General features: G+C 55.3%; 1 protein-coding gene across 2 annotated transcripts in view; it reads left to right on the forward strand.

The window, feature by feature from the left end:
* The window catches only part of CAMTA1 (calmodulin binding transcription activator 1), a 927,002-nt gene that overhangs the window by 661,452 nt on the left and 244,545 nt on the right, over positions 1 to 21,005 (forward strand). For both annotated transcript variants that reach the window (XM_007453302.1, XM_007453303.1), the window contains one exon: positions 2,042 to 2,113. In XM_007453302.1, the coding sequence (XP_007453364.1) occupies positions 2,042 to 2,113 (72 nt within the window). The remainder of the gene's footprint in view (positions 1 to 2,041; positions 2,114 to 21,005) is intronic.

A 21,005-nucleotide genomic window follows, 5' to 3' on the forward strand; every position in this document is an offset into this window, starting at 1 on the left:
GGGAAAGAGACAGGTGAAGCAGGGCATTCATGGCAAACTCTCAAGAGGGATGAGCAGTGAGGAAGAGCAGATGGGAAGCCTTTTACTTCAAAGAGACGGAGAGAATTCCTCTCTCAACAGTTTGTCTCCCTCCATCGGGCTCACTGCATGAGTGAAAGCTACGAAACTGCCCATGAGAACACCCCAATTACAAAGGAAAAGGGCTGATGTAAGTTGCAGGTGGGTTGCTCATCCTTTGCAACCAGACTGCTCACAGAAAATGTCCAAACACGAGTCTCCTTTGGCAAGAAGGAATGAGCTATCCGTTTTGTTTTGTTTTTTTTAAAAAAGAAAGAAACACACAGTTTATTGAAAACCAGAAAAGTCAGGAAAGAATATTGCCTTCTTAATAATAAATACATTTCGTGGGCAAGAATTGCAAGGGAGTCGTTTAAATTAATTTCCGCTTTGTTTGTTTGGTTTGTACAGGGCTTAAGTCCCAGCTGACAGCAATCTGTAAAAGTTCTAACATATTGGAAATCTGATTTTCTTGCAGCCAGAATCCCATAGTCCAAAATGATTTCTCTTTCAACTCTGTTAATCAGACAGGCAAGGCTCAAATGGACTCCTAGTCAAACCAAATTGCACTTGGTCTTTTTGGGAGTGTGAAAAAATATCTGATGAAAGCTGCAAATGCAGAGCTGCCGGCCATTTCTCTCTGCAGAAGTGGTGTCGGTGTTGGGGGACTATAGTGAAAGGGGGAGGGAAGACCTTGCCCATCCTTCATCCTCTGAGGCTCTGTGGTCCTGCCTTCTCTTTCTGCCCCACCCCTTCTGGAACGTGTGCTTTGGGAAGCTAGGGGAACTCCAAGGAAAATAGAAGGAGCTCATTCTAGTTTGGAATCAGAGGCTCCAAAAGAAAAGACCAAGGGCTTCCCTGGTGGCGCAGTGGTTGAGGGTCCGCCTGCCGATGCAGGGGACACGGGTTCGTGCCCCGGTCCGGGAGGATCCCACGTGCCGCGGAGCGGCTGGGCCCGTGAGCCGTGGCCGCTGAGCCTGCGCGTCCGGAGCCTGTGCTCCGCAACGGGAGAGGCCACAAGAGTGAGAGGCCCACGTACCGAAAAAAAAAAAAAAAAAGAAAAGGCCAAATTTCCTCCCACTCAGACTCTGAGCATTCAGTTTCAGGAAGGACACAACCGTTCTCCTTAGTCCCTTTTTCTCACCCCTGCCGGCAGGCAAGCCCCCACGGTGCCCAGCGCACGGTGTGCTCCCCTGACTTGTCCCAGCGGTCAGCCCCACCCTCGTGGATCTAAGTGACAAGCTGCATGAGAGCTGTCCCTCCTCATGTCCCATCTACATGCTGTTCCTGAACTTAAATCCTCACCCACCTTCTTGTCCAATCTGGCTCTAGCCAGTTTCTAAAACCAAATCCATCTGTAAAAGATGCAGGTTTATAATTGGAACAAACACAAATGTGACTAGAAAACTGTAAATAAAAACCAGCAAGTCGGGGTGTGCACAAAGGGTCCCAAGCTCTGGAAGTCAGTCCTAGGAAGTGCTGCCCCTCCCTGGCCCCCCAGCCTTGGAGCTCCTACCAGCCAGGGCTGCCAGGGACGGCCCTCCTTGGCTGGGAAGGGTCTGGAGTGTGTGTGTGCTTGAATCAATTCCGTCCCTCCCCATACACCAAGGGGTCTTAACCCAGGCTCTATGCATGAACGTCAGGGTAAACCCCAGCCCCTCAAATGATAGGCAAAATGTATACATACGTGCATTCCTGTGGCCCCTGGCTTTTCTGGGTTCCCACGTGCCGCCATGGCCCTCACGAGGGTGAGCACCCCAGCTGCCCACCCGTGTGTTGCCCACTGGTGTTTCCCAGCTATACTTCCTAGGGGTGTCCCAGACCTTAGCCTTGGTCCTGGAGCCGGATGTGGAGGCGCCCGCGCCTCGGTCTCCCTGGGGTGGTGGCAGCGTCCGCGGCCCTCTCTTGCCCCTTCTCTGTTGCGCTGTCTTCCTCCCTTCCTTCCCTCTTTCCAACTGAATTCTCGTTTTTCCTCTCTCCCTAGTGCTTGTACGGCTGCTATGTCCATTCCTCCATCATCCCCACCTTCCACCGGAGGTGCTACTGGCTCCTTCAGGTAGGTGGCTGGGACTGGATGCTTCTTCCGTCTCCGGTGCTGGGGAAGGGTCTGCGGAGGGAGCTGAGTGGGGTGGGGCTCCTGCGTGCGGCGGTCCCAGGCCCTGGCACCCTGGCCAGCTTTCCTAGGGATGTCGGCGTGTGGCGCTGAGGCCAGCTTCGGGGCCGGCCCGGTGTGATGTCAGACGCCAGCAAGGGGAGGAAGCCTGGTGGGGGGCGTCCTTGCCCGCCGCATGAGGATAACATCCTGCCAGCTGCTTCCAGGGTGCCTCAGTTTCCTCTGATTGAGGACAGGAAAAAGGCTGGGTGGGCAACCTGCCCCTTACTGAGAAAAGCCTTTGCACTGAAAACCGCATGTGGGTTAGTCGTCAGCACACGTGGAGAATCAGGTCCCAGAGTCACGCCAGTTGTAGTTGGATAGATTGGGATGGTTGTTGGGAGACCAGGAGCTCCTGGCTCAGAGGGAAGGAGCTCTGTAATCAATTTGTGATGTCTGCTGTGGAGCTGGATGGAGAAAGGGGTGGAGGAGCCACCCAGTCACCAAAGCTCCAAGGGAGGCCTGGCTCCCAGATCTCTGTCCATGGTGCTGGAGCACAGCCCCGAGGCCGCCCAGCCAAGAGCCGACTGGTTGTGTTGGTGGTCGTCTTGCTTGTGGAAGGTGTTGCCGTGAGTGGGAAGGTCTGAGGGGTCTGCCCAGCGAGCCTGGACCTGGGTCCTTTCCAAAGCTCGACCTCTGGTTTGCAGCTGCTCTCTGTAGAACACATCCCCGGGGGGCCCTGGCAGCATCACCCCGACTTCTTCCTACGGCCTCTGCCCAGGAATTGCTGCCTCTGGCCTTTCCCCCCCAGAGGTCTCACTTTCTGCATCCAAGTTAGCCTGGGCCTCAGGGGTCTGGGGATCTCCCTGGGGGATGTTGTTGGGAGGGGTCCAGCAGATGGGAAAGCAAGCCCCCCGCCAATGCTCATGGCATGTGTTCTGAGAGAAGAGAGCTGCACATGCCATGGAGTGCAGAAGGGCCGCTGGTCCCAGGGAAGGTGGCCTGGAAGGTGTCTGCTGGGCACAGGGCTGCTGCAGTGTCCCCACCTAGACCAGGCCTTCTGTCCATCAACTCGCCCTCACCTCCCCCAACCAACCCCCTGCCGCCATACACTTCCGTTCTCCTTAGTTCCCAGAAACAATTGTCTGTGGTTCAACAAGTTCATTGGCGGGTGGCACCTGAGACCGTCAGACGAGGTGCTGATTTGCAGACATGGCTTCCCCAACACTTTGCCCATTATAGTCTCCCAGGTCTGTCCCCCTCAGAGGTTGGCGTGGCAACACCTGCCTTTCTACTTGCTCAGCCCTGCGTCCTTGTGAAAGGGACCTTCAGTGTAATCCTGGGATGCTACTTTCCAGGTCTTGTTAATAAGAATGGACCCAAGGCATTTTGCCATTTGGTGAAGGGTCTTCTCCGTGGCTGCAGGAGGCGGGAGTGGGCTTCTCCCTGACAGCAGAGATCTGGTGCAGTTAGAACATGTCCCTGTGTCTCCAGGGTCTCGCTCTGGTTGCCAGAGAAACACTTTCACCTCAAGCAGCCCTTGTGAGCTCCTTCCTTCCTGGACCTCCATCCCCTCAGGTCCCACGCTGGTGTTTTCAGCTTTCAGGCCCCATCAGAACACCTCTTTGCTCTGTTCTCTCTGCCTGGCCTGGCTGCTGCCCTCCTGAGGGAGCCACACCCCCGCGGCCAGCTTCCTGCCAGCTCGCCCCCCTCCGGCAGCCCCAGCTGTCTGCTCTCCAAGGCTGCTTCCTCTCTCTCCTCCAGACCCCTCTCCCACCCCCACGCCTCCATTCCCTCAGGCACCTGTGGCTTTCAGTAGATCTCTTTCCCCGGACTCAGACGCCACCAGGCCGCCTTGGAGTCTGAGCCCATTGCTCCCCAGACTGGATTCCACTCACTCAGGCCCCTTGAGCCAAGTCCCTCTTAGCCTGGGCTGCCCTTGCCTTGTTTCTGGGGCCACGCAAGGAGTGGGGGGCCGCTGCTCCTCTGCCCCAGCCCTCCCCTCCCTGGTGCTCCGATCCTGGCCACTGCGTGCTGGAGACATACTTGGGGTGACTCGTGTGCGTCTGGGTTTGTTACCTTACAGCTGGTGGGGAACCCGAGTCTCCCCAAAGGCCAGGATCAAAGATCTGGTTTCTCCAGGGCTAATCTGAATCTTTATCTTCTCTCTGGGTACCTGGGGAGTTGTTTCTCCACCCCCGCCTCCGCGTCCCCGAGTTTCTGTGAGCAGGTGACAAAGCGGGAAGGTACATGGGCGGGGTGGGGGGTGGGGGGGCTCCTGCTTCCGGGTCAGCTCTGGGCAGGAGGAGGTTAAGGAGAACAGCCAAGGCAATTAGCGCATAGCAAGTCCCACCCCTGGAAGCCTGGGCCAGCCCCCTGCTCTGGGCGATTTGTTCTGATGCTAATTACAACACCGGGATAAGATGGTGTGGCCAGGTTTAATTTCTCTGATATTAAATAGGCAAGAAGCCATGAGATGCTGTCCCAGGTGGAAACTGGCCCAAGTTTGTCTCTGACACCAATTACCAAGAAAAAGGCTTGGGGTGGGAGTGGAAGTGTCAGGGCACTGTGATGGGGTGAGAGCCGAGGAAGAGGCAACTCGGGTGCCAACTAGGCAACAAAGAAGCTGGCATGTCCCCTAAGCATGACATGCTGCTGACCAAGGGCGCACTGGGTGGCCACGCCCCTCGCACCCCACCCCACCCCCCAGGCTAGTGGGCTGGCGGGGACAGGGGCAGCCCCCTGAAAGGAAGGGGGCTGGGAGGAAGAGAGGGAGGGAGGGAGGCAGGGCTTCTGGATAAAGGAGAGGTTCTTCTGGGAGCAGCCCCTCCCATCCAGCCACTGCCGTCCCAGCCAGCGGCCTCTCCTTCCTCTGTTATCCCAAGGCAACTTAGCACAGCAGGGACCCTACCCACACACACCTGGCTTTCCTCTCCAACCGGACTGTAAGCGTCCCAAGGGAAGCCTCCCTCCGTCTCCCCTGAGGGCCCAGCACAGAGCCTCAGCCAGATCGGGAGGGCCCGGCACCCCCCTGCCCCACCCCTGCTGCACAGGACAGGGGAGGGGCCAGAGCACTTAGCTTCCGAGGTAACCTGACTGTGCGGGTAGGTGCCACCTCCCTCTCTCTCTCTCTCTCTATCTCGCTAATAAATATTTTATCCGGATGTGAGCCGGCAGACGCTGAGGAACCAGAGCCTTCCCCTAGAGTGGAGGGACTGAAGCCCGTTCAGCCATGGCACCTAAGGTCATTGCCGTGCCCCGTGGGCACCACGTGGTCACCTGCACGGGCAGCATCTCGAGACCCCAGAGGACCTGAGCTCAGCCTGCTTCTATGGGGCCTTTGGGGAATTGGCCCTGGGGCCTTGAGAAGCCCCCACTGCCGCCGGCGCGCAGCTCCTCTCCTTATATCAGCAGCCCCGCTGAGGGCTCCATGTGTCACGGCTGGCAGGGCCCTTATAGGCTGCCCCACGCTCAGCGGCTGCATTTCCTAGATAGACGCTGAGGCCCAGAGGGGGCAGGGTCAGGCCCAGGGTCACCCAGCTGGTCAGCGATGGAGCCGGGCTGGGATCAGGCTTCCCGGCTCCTTCTTGCCTCTGCCTCCCGTGGCCTTGAACATGGTTATCGCTGCATCCTCCCAGGCCCTGAGCCTTGCTGGGGCCGTGGAGGTGCAGCCCCTCCTGCAGGCTGGGCCGCTCCAACGCTGGGCCAGACAGCCAGGGTCCTCGGCCTCCACCTCTGCCACCGTGGCCTCTCCTCTTTGGGATTTTCTAGTGCTTTGGCTCGGGCTTTCCTGCCTCCTTCCGTGAGCCCTCTGGGGCCCCACAGTCCCTCCTTCTGTGCATTCCTCCCCCTGCCCGCTCCCCCAGGAGGACAAGCCCCCATGTCAGGCCAGACTTGCCAGCAGAGTCTGTATGGCTCATTTGGAAGCTATTTCTGCTTCTAATGAGTGTTTTTCTTTTTGCCCTTGTCCTCTAAAATGCTTAATGAATGTTTTCCATGCTCAAGTGAAGCAGGGGGTGTGTCCTGTGTGTCTGCCACCGCCATTCATTCGGGGCTGCGTGTCTGTTGAGACCAGCTCTCAGGGGCAGAGGCAGCGGGCGCTGGACCACCCCACAGCTCACACACAGGCCTGCAGGCCCCTGAGTGCTGCTGTGCAAATACAGGGACCCTGGGGCTTTGGGGGGGACCCCGCTACTGGGGGCTCCTGGATCACTGAGATTGGCAGTTGTTTGGGTTCCAAGTTCTGGCACCCGGCCACCCTGGGTACTGACTCTGGGCCAGGCAGTGTACCGGCCCCGCACCATGGGCCCCCGGGTCACCCAGGGCGGTGAAGACCAGGCTCCCAGGGCACCCATCTCTTCTCCCCGGGATGCCATTGTTACCCTTCTTATAGGGAGGGGCTCGAGACAGCTTCAAGCACCTGGTCCCAGGCCGTGCAGTCACGGAGGGGCAGCTGCCCTTCAACCCCACACCCTGCCTCCTGCCTGACCTTGAGCTTTGCCAGCCCAGAACCCCCAGGAACAGTGGGTGCAGGGGCCTCATCTCCACCGAGTGCCACTGTACAGAGGCAGCACAGAAGAGCGCAGGGGCGGCAGGCATAGAGCCAGCTTACCGAGGGGGCTTACTCCAGGCTGCGCTGGCCCTCCACAGCTCCCCACCCTGGAGTGGAGGAGGCCTCAGCCAGAGGACTCGCTGCCCAGGGCAGCAAGGAGACCCCAGTGTTCCTCGGGCAGAGCCCAGGCTCCCCGACAAGTGCCCGTGACAACCACACTTCCCCACCTGGCTCGCAAGGCCTGGGGGGTTGAGCTGAGGCTCTAAATCCCTTCGTTGGATTGTGGGCCCCCAGCTGGCCTTTCACCATCAGCGTGGTCAACTTCTGCCCACCCCATCCTGAGAGCAGGCTTTCCCGAGGCAGAAATACCAGGACTGGGGGGGGAGGTCCCCCCCCCCCCGAGCAGGGCCCCTGGGAGGAGGGCATTTCTCCTGCCAGGACGAGGGGACTTAAAGGGCAGCTGCTGGGGGGAGGCAGTGGCCCAAGAGCTCCCAGGGTTAGGGCTAGGGTTAGGGTTAGGTCTAGGGTTAGGGTTAGGGTTAGGGCTAGGGTTAGGGTTAGGGTTAGGTCTACGGTTAGGGTTAGGTTTAGGGTTAGGGCTAGGCTTAGGTTTAGGGTTTGTTCTAGGCTTAGGGTTAGGTTTAGGGTTAGGGCTAGGGTTAGGGCTAGGGCCATGGTTAGGTTTAGGGTTAGGGTTAGGGTTAGGGTTAGGGCTAGGGTTAGGGTTTGGGTTAGGGTTAGGGTTAGGGGTCTAGAATGTCTCATACAGTCCAGCAGGCCCCAGAGAAGGCCTTTTGCACACCTCTGGGGCCATCGTAGCGAACGGTCCAGTTTCAGCTTCTGCCCCAGAGACAGGCCTGGACACCAGCCTGTCCTGAGGGAGCCCCACCTTCCTTCAGGGCCCTCTCCTGCCACCAGTGCCCCTGGGGCCTCCTCACCTCTGAGCGAGGCCTTAGCCTCCCCAAAGGCAGCTGAACAGTGCCATATTTGTCCGCAGTGTGCAGGGAGCGAGCATGCTGTGGGCTCAGGGCCTCCCCTCCCGACCTGGGACTATGGCACCAGCGTGGGCCTGGGACATTTCCCAACACCACACCCACGGGACCTCAGCATATGGTTCTGTCCATCGACCCCAGGCCTGTCTGTGGATGTGAGGGCCTCTCTCTGAGCCAAGTGCCTCTGAGGCTCCCCAGGAAGGCGCCTCCGATCTCATCGCTTCCCTCAAGTAGCAAAGTTGGGGTGAGGTGGGGTGGTGGGAGTGTTAGGCAGAGGGAACCCCCGGCCCCTGCAGCGTGGCCCAGAGGCCACCATTCTAGCTCCCACCTGGAGCAATCAGTGGGCAGATGTTTGGGATGGTGTTTGTTTGAACCTCTTATAATAGTGGGATTGGGGTCACACAGGGAAACATTCATTAGCTGTTTGACTCTGGGCATTTGAGCTCATTTCTCTGAGTCTCAGTTTCCTCATCAGTAAAATGGTTATGAGAGTGGCGTGGACTGCACAGGACTGTTGTGAGAATTCCCTATAAATGAAACACAGAGCACGTGACAATGGAGCCCAGCTCGTGGCCCACGGCAAGCACTCCATAGATGATGGACAGCTTGACGCCATCAGTACCAGTTTGGACCTATAAGGGGACATCCTGATGCCCCCAGGGAGCCCTGTGATCCCCACCTGGCATCTTCCCTTCATCTCTCACAGTGCCCCCACCAAAAGCAGGGATGGTCAGGACGCCTCTGCTCCTTCCTGCCACCCTCCTCGGCAGTGGGGACACTGTCATGGCTGTAAATGTCCCTTGTGCCCACTACCCACCCAAAATGACTTGAAATCTATCTGGGGAATGATCGGCATTTTTGCAACCCACGTGCCCCCCCCCATCGTCCCCCTCACTCTATCTGGAAGCGTGGCGCCACCTGGGACCAAGCCCTGCAGCCCTGAGCATGGCCTGCAGGTGAGCTGGGTCACCAGATGGGACCAGCATCCCCAGCGGGGCAGCTGGAAGAGGGCGTCTGCACTCACCCCTCATCTCCAGGCTTATCCTAATGGGGGGACATCTCCACTCAGGGTGAGCTGGGCTCCACCAGGAGGCCAGCCCTGAGACGTGGGAGACAGTCTCCCCCCACCTTTTTCCTTCCTTTCTTTCCCTCTCTCTCTCTTTCATCTTTTTTTTAATGGAGGATATTATAGCTTCATAAAAAATACTTGAACAACCCCTCACAGGCTTAGAGTGACAGAGGTGCTGCGGTCAGGCTGACTGTCTGTCCCAAACGGGGCATTTTGACCCACGTGGCTGAGGTAAGAGAAGCGAGCTGGTGCCTGAGGAGTCCCTGGCCCCTAGGCCTGGGTTGGTGGGGAGGGGAACACGCCCCCGGCCAGCCGGCCTCTCTGTGCTCCATCCTGCAGGTCCCATACGGAGGATGTGGCAGATGCCACGTACGGGCTGGGCTGGGGCAGAGGGTGCAAGGCTCAGGGACACCACAGCCCTGGCACTGGGTGGCCCTTGACACTTGGTGGGGACTCCAGGTCCAGCTCTTTTGGTTCTCACGGCTGCCCTGGGAGGGAGTCAGGACTGGGCAAATTCGCCCTGACATTTTTAGAAAAGGAAAACGGGGGTCGAGGAGAGTTTGGGACCCCCAAAGACTAGGGTAAGCCGGGCCCTGTCCAGGCTCTTTAAAGACACATGGCCCCATCCTCTGGAGCTCACAGGCCACAGTGCCCGGGCCGAGGGGCACGGGCGGGGCAGGGAGCAGAGATGAGAAGGGGGAGTGGCTGACGGCTCCTGGATGTGTTAACCTCTGGGGGTCGGTGCCCATGTCAAGAAGGACAAGAGAGTCTGATGCTGCATCTCCGTTCCACACCCTTGGCTATCCTTCCGCAGCTGACAGTGAGCTCTGTCTAGCCCACCGGGGACTGGGCAGCACAGAGAAGGGATCCTCCAGGCCCAGAGCATTTGGGTAGAACTCCTGTGTGGAGAGGCAGGTGAAGGACCTTGTGGCACCAAAGTCATTCCTGACCCTGAATTTATGTGCCTAGTAGGTGATACTGGAAGCCCATCAATGCGATGAGTCCAGAGAAGTGGACATAGAGTGGGCTGGGTGGTCAGGGGAGGCTTCCTGGAGGAGGAGGTGAGCTCAAGGATGGAAGAAAGGGGCGGGGATGTTCTTCCATGCCCTTTCTGACATGTGGCAGGCCTGGGCCACAGCGTACAGTGACAAGAATGTGTGGGACCCCAGGTCCACAGACCAGGCACAGGGCTGTCTGAGAAGAAGCCCTCAGGACAGGTGTCCCAGGCCCTGGTGCCAGTCAAGTGACTTGGAGGGGATGTAAGGGGAGAATGTGCACCCCATCTCTGCTTGGGCCCAGGAGAAGAGACCAGGAGAGATGGGGCCGGCTGACCAGAGGCTGCGCATTCATCACTGCTGTGAAAGCCTCTCCAGGCTGAAGTGAGAGCAGTGGCCTTTCATCCTTATCATGATTATTATCAGTAACAGTAACAATAGCCATTGTAAGCCAGGGCTGCCATGGCCCAGCAAGCGATTGTGTTGTTAGCTAATTATGGAGATGGACAAAATCTGGAAAGAAGTGCAGGGGGGCCAGGGATACTAGGACAGGGTTCCAGAAGGGGTGTTGGCTCTGGAGGACAGGTGAGTGGGGGGTGCTGGCTGGAGCAGGGCAGAGACCATGCAAAATGGAGCATGGCTGCGGGACCAGTAATTAGACCAGAGCCTCAGCTCATAAGCCACCAGGAGGCTTTTTACACACAGAGACAGGAGCAGACAAGCAGCAAGTGGTGAATGCCTTTTGCGACGGAGAAGGCGCGTGTGGGCATGAATTGTGGTCTCCGACAGATCTCTCTGGAGCTGCCTCCTTGTTCCGGTTTTATTCTATCTAGCAGCTTCCACTTCTTTATCCATTTAATGTGCCTTGAAGAACGTGATGAGAAGATAAGGTAGACACTAGGAATTTACGGCACTATGCAAAAAATTGCTCAATCCCATTAAGATTTCAGGATCTTTGCCAAGGCTGCACAGCAGAGCCGGTATTATTTCCTTCTTAGACATCTTTGCTTGATTGCAATTTACGATGCCAAAGCCTCTGCTGTACCACCTAAAGCCTCCAGAAAATATATCCCCCCAAAGCAGCCATTATCCTCTCTATGGAAAGTCACTGGGCATTTTCCAGAAGCTTCTCTCATCCTGGTCCCCTCCTCCGGGACAGGGGCGTGCCCGGGTGGTTGGCCTTTGCACTGGTCTGGTCACCTTGCAGGGGGAGCATCCCAGAAAGTCCCTGTGATCAGGTCTCAGCTACTTGAACTTCACCTTGCAAATCGCAGCTGCCTGTGCTCTTGGAGCCCTCTGGGGAAGTGGGATGCTTTGCCCCTACCTTGTGGACGAGGGGGTTCCTGAGTATGGGGGAGAACTTGTAGCCACCGGACAGGCTTCCCACTGGCTACTTGCTGGGACCCCTGGACCCATGGTCCTTCCAGGCCCACGGTTTGGATTTGAACTCAGCTCTGCCTTCACCTAGCCACGTGACTCTGTCAAGTGAATTAACCTCTGTGAATCTTATGTCTGTGTCTATAAAATAGGCATGAAATACCTCCCTCTGGGGGTCACCGGGAGCATGAACTGAGCCAATGCCCACAGAGATCTTGGGTCATGCTTGGCCCTAGGCAGTGGTGGCTGGCTCATCCCTCTGTTGTGACTATTTCCAGCCATTTTTGCTCCAGGGGATTGGGTGTGTGGGTATAATTGGGGAGGGGGGTCCCCTGAGAAGGTCCCATCCAGGCCACCTTTCAATTGGCAAAATACTCATCTAACAGATGCGACCATGTGATGGCAAACCCAGTTCCCTAAGTTACTCTGCGTCTCTGCTTGGTTAGTGAGAAGCAACCTCCACATTCCAGCTGTCTGTCTGCTGCAGCCCTTTCCCCAGGGCCCCCTAGGCTCCCTGCCCCGCTGGGACTGACCGCCGTCTATCCTGGCCCATCCTGCAGACCCTCTGTCCTTCCCTTAGAGGACGGGGCTGCCCGGGCCAGGCTGGGAGACGGAGGAAGAACGAAGCTGCCAGAGCTGCAGTTTCTTAGAGATGGAAATTATTAATTAGTCTTAGTATCCAGACCTTGTCAGCCTCTTAATCCTTCCGTCTGCAGAGGGGTTTATGCCTCCATGGTGTGTGTTGTCAGCTTGGCTAAGCGATTGCTTTTAATATAAAGGCAGAACAATGGGCAATACAGTTTGGTTACTATCTTTATTTATCAAGCCAAACAATTCCTGCTCACCTTCGACAGAATATCCTTCAAAGACAGGGGGGAAGGCAAAAGCGGCTTAATTTCCCTTCTAGGTGGCTTATAATGTGGGCTTTTGTTTAATTATCCTTTTCGTGTAATCTTCAGCTGACATTCTGTCCTTGATATCCTAATCTTCTTTGGAGCAAAGGGGAAAGTGCGGTTTCCAAAGCAAAAGACAAAAGTTTGCTTCAAGGAAACACTTTCTGTATTGCTTCTGAAAGAACTCAAAGGGCCAAGAATGAAATTCAGTTGTCGTCTGGTAGAGTGAAATGGAAAATGCGAGTCTTTGGTGACAAGCTCCATGTGTGGACGTCAGCACTCGCTTAGGCCTCCGGGGACACCCAGCCTGTGAAGTTGGCCTGCTTGGGGGTGCTGTAGACTCTGGTCCCCCGACGTCACATCCTAACTGCTTTTACCACCGTTACTATTTCGGTGGCTCCGAGATGCAGGTATTCCCAGGTGAGACACATCACACACCCCAGACTCACTACAAATAGTTTTATCTAGACAGGTATATGTAGATGTGCACAGGTGTACACAGGTGAACACAGGTATACATAGGTGTGTGTAGGTGAATACAGGTATGCACAGGTGTTCACAGGTAAACCTAGGTGTGCACAGGTGTGCACAGGAGAACACAGGTATACACACGTGTGCACAGGTGAACACAGGTATACACAGGTGAACAAGGTGTGCACAGGTGTACACAGGTGAATACAGGTATGCAGAGGTGAACACAGGTGTGCACAGGTGAATACAGGTGTGCACAGGTAAACGCAGGTACACACAGACATCACTCCTCCTCTCACCTCCCCCTCAGTTCATCTGCTTTCTTCCCAGGAAAGTGTTCTGGGGGTCCTGAAGGAGACTTCTTGCCATCCCCACCCCACCCCCCAAACGGACAGGACTTCCTGGGAGCTTTCCCCTCTCCTTTTCCGGATGCACCAGTGTCCTCCTTGGATATGTGTCTGGTTGTCCTCACCCCTCACCTCCAGCTTTCCGCTTCTTCCTCCGTGCCATGATGGGGCTGTGTCTCCAGTTCACCGGTGACCTCTGCGTTGCAAAACCCAAAGGTCACCTCACTGCCACCCTCATTTTTCGGACCTCCCAGCAGCACTTACCAAGGTTGGCCATCCCCTCTTTCTGGAATGTTCTCTTCTCCTGCTGCTGGCAATCTCCCTCACTGCTCGTTCTTTACAGATCACGCCCCTTTTCCTCAAGCCCTAGATCTTGGAATGTCCCTGAGCTTCCTAGGCCTTCCCTTCTCTGTCTTCACCGTCTCCTTGGGTCCTCTCACCTGGGTCCACAGTTTCACATGCCAGTTTTATGCCAATGACTCCCACACGTATAGCTGTACCTGACCTCATCAGTCAGCACCTTACTTTTAAACTCAGACCTCTGTGCAGTAGCCCCTCCTGACGCCCCACCTAATTTCCCCTCTCTCTCCTGCAAACCACTCTGCCCCCCAACGAACATTGTATTATCCAATGTTTAAGATAAATGGAAAAGTTGAGAGAATTTTACAAGCACCCTATACCAACCACCCAGACTCTCTCAACATTTTGCTATATTGTTTTATCACTTACACGTCCATCTCTCCAGAAATCCACTTACTTGATTTTCATGCATTTCAAACTAAGCTGCAGACAACGGTACACCTCCCCCAACACGTACTGGAGCAGAGTACGCATGTCGGTAATCAGAGTTCAATATTTAAAGTGCAATTCTTTTCTTTTGCTTTGAAATTTTACACACAATGAAACAGTTGGATGCACAAATGTTAACATACTAGTTGATGAGTTTCCATCAATCCGCGCATCAACAGAACCCAAGCCCACATGGAGATTTAGACTATTACCATCACCCCAGGAAGGTCCCTCCTGTGCTTTCCCAGTCGGTCCCCACACCCGTGTCCCAGAGGTTACTATTGTCCTGTTTTCTTCCACCATGGATTCGTTTTTCCTGTTCTAGAACTTCATACAAATGGAATCATCCAGCAAGTACTCTGTTTTTCTTTACTTTTCTTTTTTAATTTAGGCTGCGCCGGGTCTTGGTTGCGGCGTGCAGGATCTTCACTGTGGCGTGTTTAGTTGCGGCATATGGGCTTCTTAGTTGCGGCTTGTGGACTCTTAGTTACGGCATGCGTGTGGGATCTAGTTCCCCGACCAGGGATTGAACCCAGGCCCCCTGCACTGGGAGGGCGGAGTCCTACCCACCGGACCATCAGGGAAGTCCCCCAGCAAGTACTCTTGGGTGAGGCTTCCTTCACTCAGCGAAACCTCTTGTGCTTCGTCCACCCTGTTGCAACATCAACTGTGTTATTTATTCATTGTCTGTCCTCCTGCCCCACCCCCATCCTTCAGAAGTAAGCTCCTCAAGGGCAGGGGCATTATGTTGTGTTTGGCGCCTAGAACCACGCCTGGCACCAGAGTCCATGTTTGTTGGGTGGATGTGAATAGACTTTATCCACACCCAGAAGGTGGCTTCAGGGCTGGGTCCCCGTTTCCTGGGGATGATCCCACACCCTCCCATGGTTGTGCCCAGGCCCCAGCTATGCCCCACAAGGATAAGCATCAGAACTTGGTAAAGAGATCAGGATGGTTGGGATCTTCAGACAGCACACCCCTCTCCTTCCTCCCCACCACCCCTCCTGAAGCCTCGCTCTTTACACCAGCATTAGTTTGGAGAGTATGCCCTGGAAGGGTTATCCTGGGGGCATGAGACTTGAGAATTCTGTGCGTGGCTAGCTTAGAGGATGGAGAGGGAAATCCAGAGCAGAAAGGTTTGTTGATCCTGAGTTGCTAAAAAATTTCTTAACTTGAAGACAGAGTTCTCAGAAAAAGGCTGTCTGTTGCAAAGAAATTAGCTCCCGTGGGTCTCATTTTGCCCTCTCTGTTGGTTCCCTGCTGCTGGAGGGCCGGGGCTTCAGGAGACCCCTGGGGGGCATCCTCAACTCAGGTCCCTTGTCTGGGTTAAAGTCTGAGGGCAGGTGGCAGGACACAGCTGCTCCGGGAGCCCACGTCCCTCTGTCACCGAGGTGATCTGATCCATAGACAACATATGTTCCGGTCCTTTAATCCATTTACATTTAAGGTAATTATCGATATGTATGTTCTTATTGCCATTTAGTTAATTGTTCTGGATTTATTTTTGTAGGTCTTTTTTTTTCCTTTCCTCTTTCGTTCTCTTCTCTTGTGATTTGATGACTATCTTTGGTGTTGTGTTTGGATTCCTTTTTCTTTTTTGTGTGTATATCTGTCATAGATTTTTTTCATCTGTGGTTACCATGAGGTTTTGATATAGCCATCTATATCTATATCTATCTATATCTATATCTATATCTATATCTGTATCTATATCTATCTATCTATCTATCTATCTATCTATCTATCTATCTATATACACACATGATTGTTTTCCGATGCTGGTCTCTTAATTTCAGATGCATTGCAAACATCCTGCACTTGTACTGTCCTCCTCTCATGATGACTGGTTTTGATATCATACCTGTGTGGATGTATTGCCAAGGCCCACTTCCAGTCATCCCGGGGGGAAATATAAGCCCTGCTGGCTTATCAGGGTGCATCTGACAGCCCAAGAGGGCTTTGCTGTTCTGAAGGGGAGCCAACCCCATGGCAGGTGCAAGGTGTCAGCTCCCCTTAGGCTTGGCCCAGCCCCTTACAGGTAGTAAGTACTCACTTAGTCATGGGCTGAAACATCACAGACCCTGGCACCTGCTTCAGGCCTGACCAAGCAGAAGAGAGAAGGCCCAGCCACTCAAGACCCTGGACTCGGTGTACCAGGGCCACCACCAGCTCATCTGAGAGATGCCGGAGGGTCCGTGCTACCCGCATGTCCCCAGTCCTGGGCCAGGCGTGTGCGAGAGGTGGGTGCCTGCTCCAGGGCCCAGCCTTCTGCCTGTAGGGAGGCACTGGACAGTCCCTTCCCCCTGGTGGACAAGGCCACCAGGCTCCCCAGGAGGCCGAGCCTCTGCCCCAGGGAGGCCTGAAAGGGCCTCTCTGCCAGTTGCCCAGCTTTGAAGCAGATATAAAGGCCAGGGGCTTGGTGGTCATGCTGACCTGGGTTCTAACCCTGTTTCTTTTTTTTTTTTTTTTTAATTGATTTTATTAAAGTATAGTTGATTTACAGTGTTGTGTTAATTTCTCTCATACAGCAAAGTGATTCAGTTATACATATATATATATATATATATATATATATACACATTCTTTTTCATATTCTCTTTCATTATGGTTTATCACAGGATAGTGAATATAGTTCCCTGTGCTACACATTAGGACCTTGTTGTTTATCCATTCTATATATAATGGTTTGCGTCTGCTAATCCCAAACTCCCACTGCATCCCTCCCCCATGCCTCCTCCCCCTTGGCAACCACAAGTCTGTTCTCTACGTCTGTGAGTCTCTCTAACCCTGTTTCTGAAGCCACGTGGAGCTGTGGCTTGGGCCACACCTTGGGTCACAGAACCCATAACCTGGGGATCAGTTTCCTCACCGAGAAAGTGGTTCAGTGCTGTCGTAAGGATTCAGAGATTCTGTAGTGTTTTGTATTGGGTCCATCTCAGGCCAGCGCTCAGCGAACTGTGGTTATTGTTACCACAACTGTTACAAACCCAGTACTCACCCCACAGAGCCCCAGCCTTGGGTCCTTCCCTCCCTGACTATCTGCAGAATTTCACCCTCTGCCTCGGCCATGCCCCTGTCTCTGGCATTCACAGCCGAAGCCCTTTGCTGAGCCCGGGTCCACGCTCCCCGTGTAACGTGCCTGTCCCAGCTCACTCCAGCAGAGTCCCCAGAGCTGCCTGGACCTGGATCCAGATCCTTCCATTGCCTCTAGGAAGCTAAGGTTGAGAAGTCCTGCCCCAAGATCTCCCCCCAACCCTGAAGCTCAGCCCCACCCTTTCCAGGCCACTCCCTCCCTGCCCGGGACTGAGCCCCTAGCCCTTGTGTGCCTGCATCCACAACTGCAGTCTGCTGTGTGTCACCCACGTCTCCTGCCCCATCACACCCCCTCTCTCTGGGGCGTGTCAGAGCAGTCAGCTCCACCGCCCCAGGGGAGAGGGGGAACGAGGCCCACCCCCTGACAGGCATCACCGTGCTGACAGCCCCGGAGATGCTTCCTGACACACTGCCGCTCCCTGCTTCCTGGGAGCCGCTGTCTTTGGCGGCGGCTGGGGAGATGAGAGGGGTTGGAGCCAGGCCCAGGAATGAATGGCGTGGCACCTCCTCAGCCAATCCCGGCTCCTGAAAATTTAAGCGGTATGGACAGCACGGGGCAGAGAGCTGCAGCAGCCGGAGGGTCCCTGGGGGCTGGAGGCTGGACAGGCTCTGAGGTCAGCATCAGTGGCAGGATCCCGGGTTGCTGGGACCCTGTGAGGCTCTGAGCGGCCGGGTGGAGGGGGGTCCAGGGGAGTGACCCTGACTCTGCAGGAGAGGCTCCTCAGGCACCAGGCCAGGCCCCACTCAGCTTGGGAGGTTTCAGCTTCATTGGGAGCAGAGCCCCAAAGGCCTCAGAGACCAGCTGGCCCTACCCCTTTGTTTGCATAGGAAAGCTGTTACCCAGGGAGGTTGGAAGACTTACCTTGGGGCACCCTGAGTTACGGGAGGAACTGGGCTTGAACCCCGCTTCCCGACGGCCAGGCCATGCCTCTTTCTGAGACACCCCTTTACGTGGAGACTGTGGGTGACCCACAGCCTTTTAACATTCCAGGCTGCTTCCCAGGCCACCCAGGCATGCAACTCAGTCGCCAGCCGTTGGTGTCTGATCAGAGGATGCAGGCTCACAGCATCAGCCTGAGTCGAGCTTAATTAGATCAGAGACCATTCTGCTGCCAGAAACAGGTCGCGTTTTCAGACCCAGAAATGATGTTGGCATATAATCCCTGTTTGGCATGATGATCGCCTCTTTGGGAAAGAGACACACAAATGCTCCCTCAGTTGGTGTGGCCGATTGAGAGATGGCCAGATTTTTGTAGGTGTTGAGATGTTGTCCCATAATGCAGTGGTGTGCTGGCAAATGTTTAACAACCAGCTCCCGGGGGCGGGCATGGGGGCAGCAGGGCACAAAAACAAATTCCTCATGGATAACATTTGCCAATTTCCATGGTGTAAATACCCCTACTGTAGCTGATCTCAGGATTCCTATTTGATGTCCATTGGTTACAACATTCTTGAAAATTTAACAAGCAGCTCTCACAAGCCGGCTCAGCACACCACTGTCACCTCAGTGTAGCACAGACACGGGAACCGAAGCCCATGTCCCATGTCACAGGACCTGTTTGGGCCTCCCCAGCCCTTGCCCACGACGAAGGCTCATGCCTTGTGGAGTAAAAGACAGAAGTTCCCACTTGAGTTTCCATGGGGACAAGTTAGCTGCCACCATGGAGATTTCTGAGGCCAAATGACATCTTCCCTGGGCATCTGAGACCTGTTTCCAGGGTGGTCTCTGTCCCCTTTGTGTTCGTCACAGCTCCCCAGACCTTCCAATGGAATGCCAGCCCCAGACTCCAGGCTACCCTGTCCCCTCTGCCCCCATGCCTGGGATGACTCAAGTGGACCTTTCATCAGGGTCATGGCAATGCTGCCCTTGGGTCCCACTTTCATGGTTAAAGTTGCTTCCTCCCCAGGGCTCCACCTCCCAAGGCACCGTCCTGCTCTCAAGATCTTGCTTTTCTCACTCGAGGCAGGAGCAGGGGCTTCCCTGCCTGCCTTCCCAGCACACCCAGGCTATGAGTTCGAATCCCAGCTCTGCCGGTACTCCCCTGGGTAGTAGCCTAACCTCTCCGTGCCTCAGTTTCCTCACCTGCACAATGGAGATGATAATAGTACCTGCCTCTGGAGGTTGTTGGGAGGAAAAAAAAAGCCCCAACACGTGTGAAGCACTCAGCATGATGCGTGGCACATAGTACATGCTCAATAAAGAGGAATCTGTGGTAGCAGACTGTGCTCTGACGCACAGCCACCTGTGCCTCCATGTATTCCCCACTTCCTGTAGCAAATGCACGAGGCCCCTCAGCAATTATCACCTGCTCTTCAATCTCCTCGGGTTAACCCATGGAGCAAAACAGTTGTGGTGACCAAGCGGGGACTAGAAGGCCAGCACTTTGTGGGGTAATAAACCTTCACTCGAGGTGGAGCCATGACCCCCTAGCTCGGGGGCCAGGATAAGCCATATCAGAATTTTAAGGCAAAAAGAGACATCAGTGATACTCATCCTGTTTTTACTTAAAATTTTAGCATTTGTCTCAGAGTGATGTGTGTTTTGGGTGCCTTCTTAAATTTTAACCCGAGGTGCATGACCCATCCATTGCCTCACCCTAGTTCCAGCCCTGTCCAGGACGTCCACTGAGGACCAGCCTGTGCTCGCGAGTATTGCTATTGGGGTGACTCGAGAAAACTTGCGAGAAGAAACTGCATTCAGATGCCAGTGCTAGAGTGGCCCAGAGGATAGGGTAGGTGTCCGAGCCTTGGCTGAGGGACAAGGAGAGAAGGACCATAGAGAATGTCTCCAAAGCTGCACTTTCCAGGGCATTCGGAGCCAGTGCCCCAGCATGGGGAACCCAGGCGCCGGCCTGTCCTCAGTCCTGTTAATTGCCTCCCATTGGGGCCCTTTGCTGCGATTCAGCTGGGCTCTTCTCAGTTGTCCATACATCACAATTCTGCTCCCAGACCCGTCTCGGGGCCTCTGACCTAGTTCCCAGAGCCGTGCTCCCTTTCTCCTATCTCCCCACACTTCCGCCAGGGAGATCAAACCACAACAACCCGCCTTTTCTTCTGAGATCTGCCCGTCCACCATCTGACTCTCTCTAGGCAGTCATGGTTCAACCTGGCCCAGGTGACCAGAGCCTTTCCGCAGACAGATCTGGAGATCCACAGCCATGTGGAGGCTGGGCCCAAGTGCTGGGCGTGCCCCTGCTAGGCTGGGGTACAGGCTGGGGTACAGGCTGGGGTGGGTGCAGACCCTGGTCTCCAGCACCCACTCCAAAGAGTTCGAATCACCCCCCAGCTTCACTCTTCAAGCCTCGGGGACAAAGGGAACCGGGGAGAGGGGTGGAACCAGAAACTGCAACTTGGCCTTGTGCACCCCACCTTTCTGTCCATCTCATCACACAGACACACACACATACACGCACACACACACTGATACACACATACAGACAAACACACACACATACACACACACTTATACACAGATGCATGCACATACATACACACAGATACACGGATACACAGAGACACACACATACACAGAGACACACACACACCAGTGCACGGATACACACGCACACGCAGAGATGCTTTACCCCCTGAGAAGGACCAGCCTGCAGGTGTAGCGCCCTGACCTCATCTCCACCGAGCGCGGGGAAGGATGCACCCAGGTCCCGCCTCAAAGACCAAAATGCTCCATGAAACGAGAGTTTTCTCTCTGAGGTTTTTATACATTATGTATTAACACCACGCAGGCTACGCTTCTCTCAGAAACTGGCTTGAAAGGCTGGTATGGGTGGCGGGGGTGCGGTTTGCAAGCGGAGCCGCGGCCGCGGCTCTGTGTGAACGTGACCCCGCCGCGTTCTCTGTGTGACCCGAGTTGACAGCAGCCTGCGCAGGGCCACATGGAAGACGGACGGGGTGGGCAAAGCGGACACAGCGCTGCTGCCACTGCTGCTGCTCTGACCACCCAAGCTGGGGGTGCGGATCCAGCAGCCACCAGAGGCAGATGCTGGGAAAGTGTTCTGAAGGGTCAAAAGCCCACCGCGTTTACAAAATCAGGTTGAGGGAGGGCTGTTGCCAGCCGTCGGTGTGGGAGCCCCGGTGGAGGAAGAGGACTGGCAGCTGCGGGGAAGCTGGTCCCACCTGCGGCTGCAGAGGGTCCTCTGGGGCATCACTCTGGCCCCTAACCCGACTCTCAGCTCTCTCCCTCCGGGGCCATTAAAGGACACAGCCGATAAGAAGCGAGCGTCTTGGCACGCCCCCCCCCCTTTCCCCTTCTTGCCCCAC

Source organism: Lipotes vexillifer, unplaced genomic scaffold (assembly GCF_000442215.2).
Source record: "Lipotes vexillifer unplaced genomic scaffold, Lipotes_vexillifer_v1.1 scaffold575, whole genome shotgun sequence".
Taxonomy (NCBI): domain Eukaryota; kingdom Metazoa; phylum Chordata; class Mammalia; order Artiodactyla; family Lipotidae; genus Lipotes; species Lipotes vexillifer.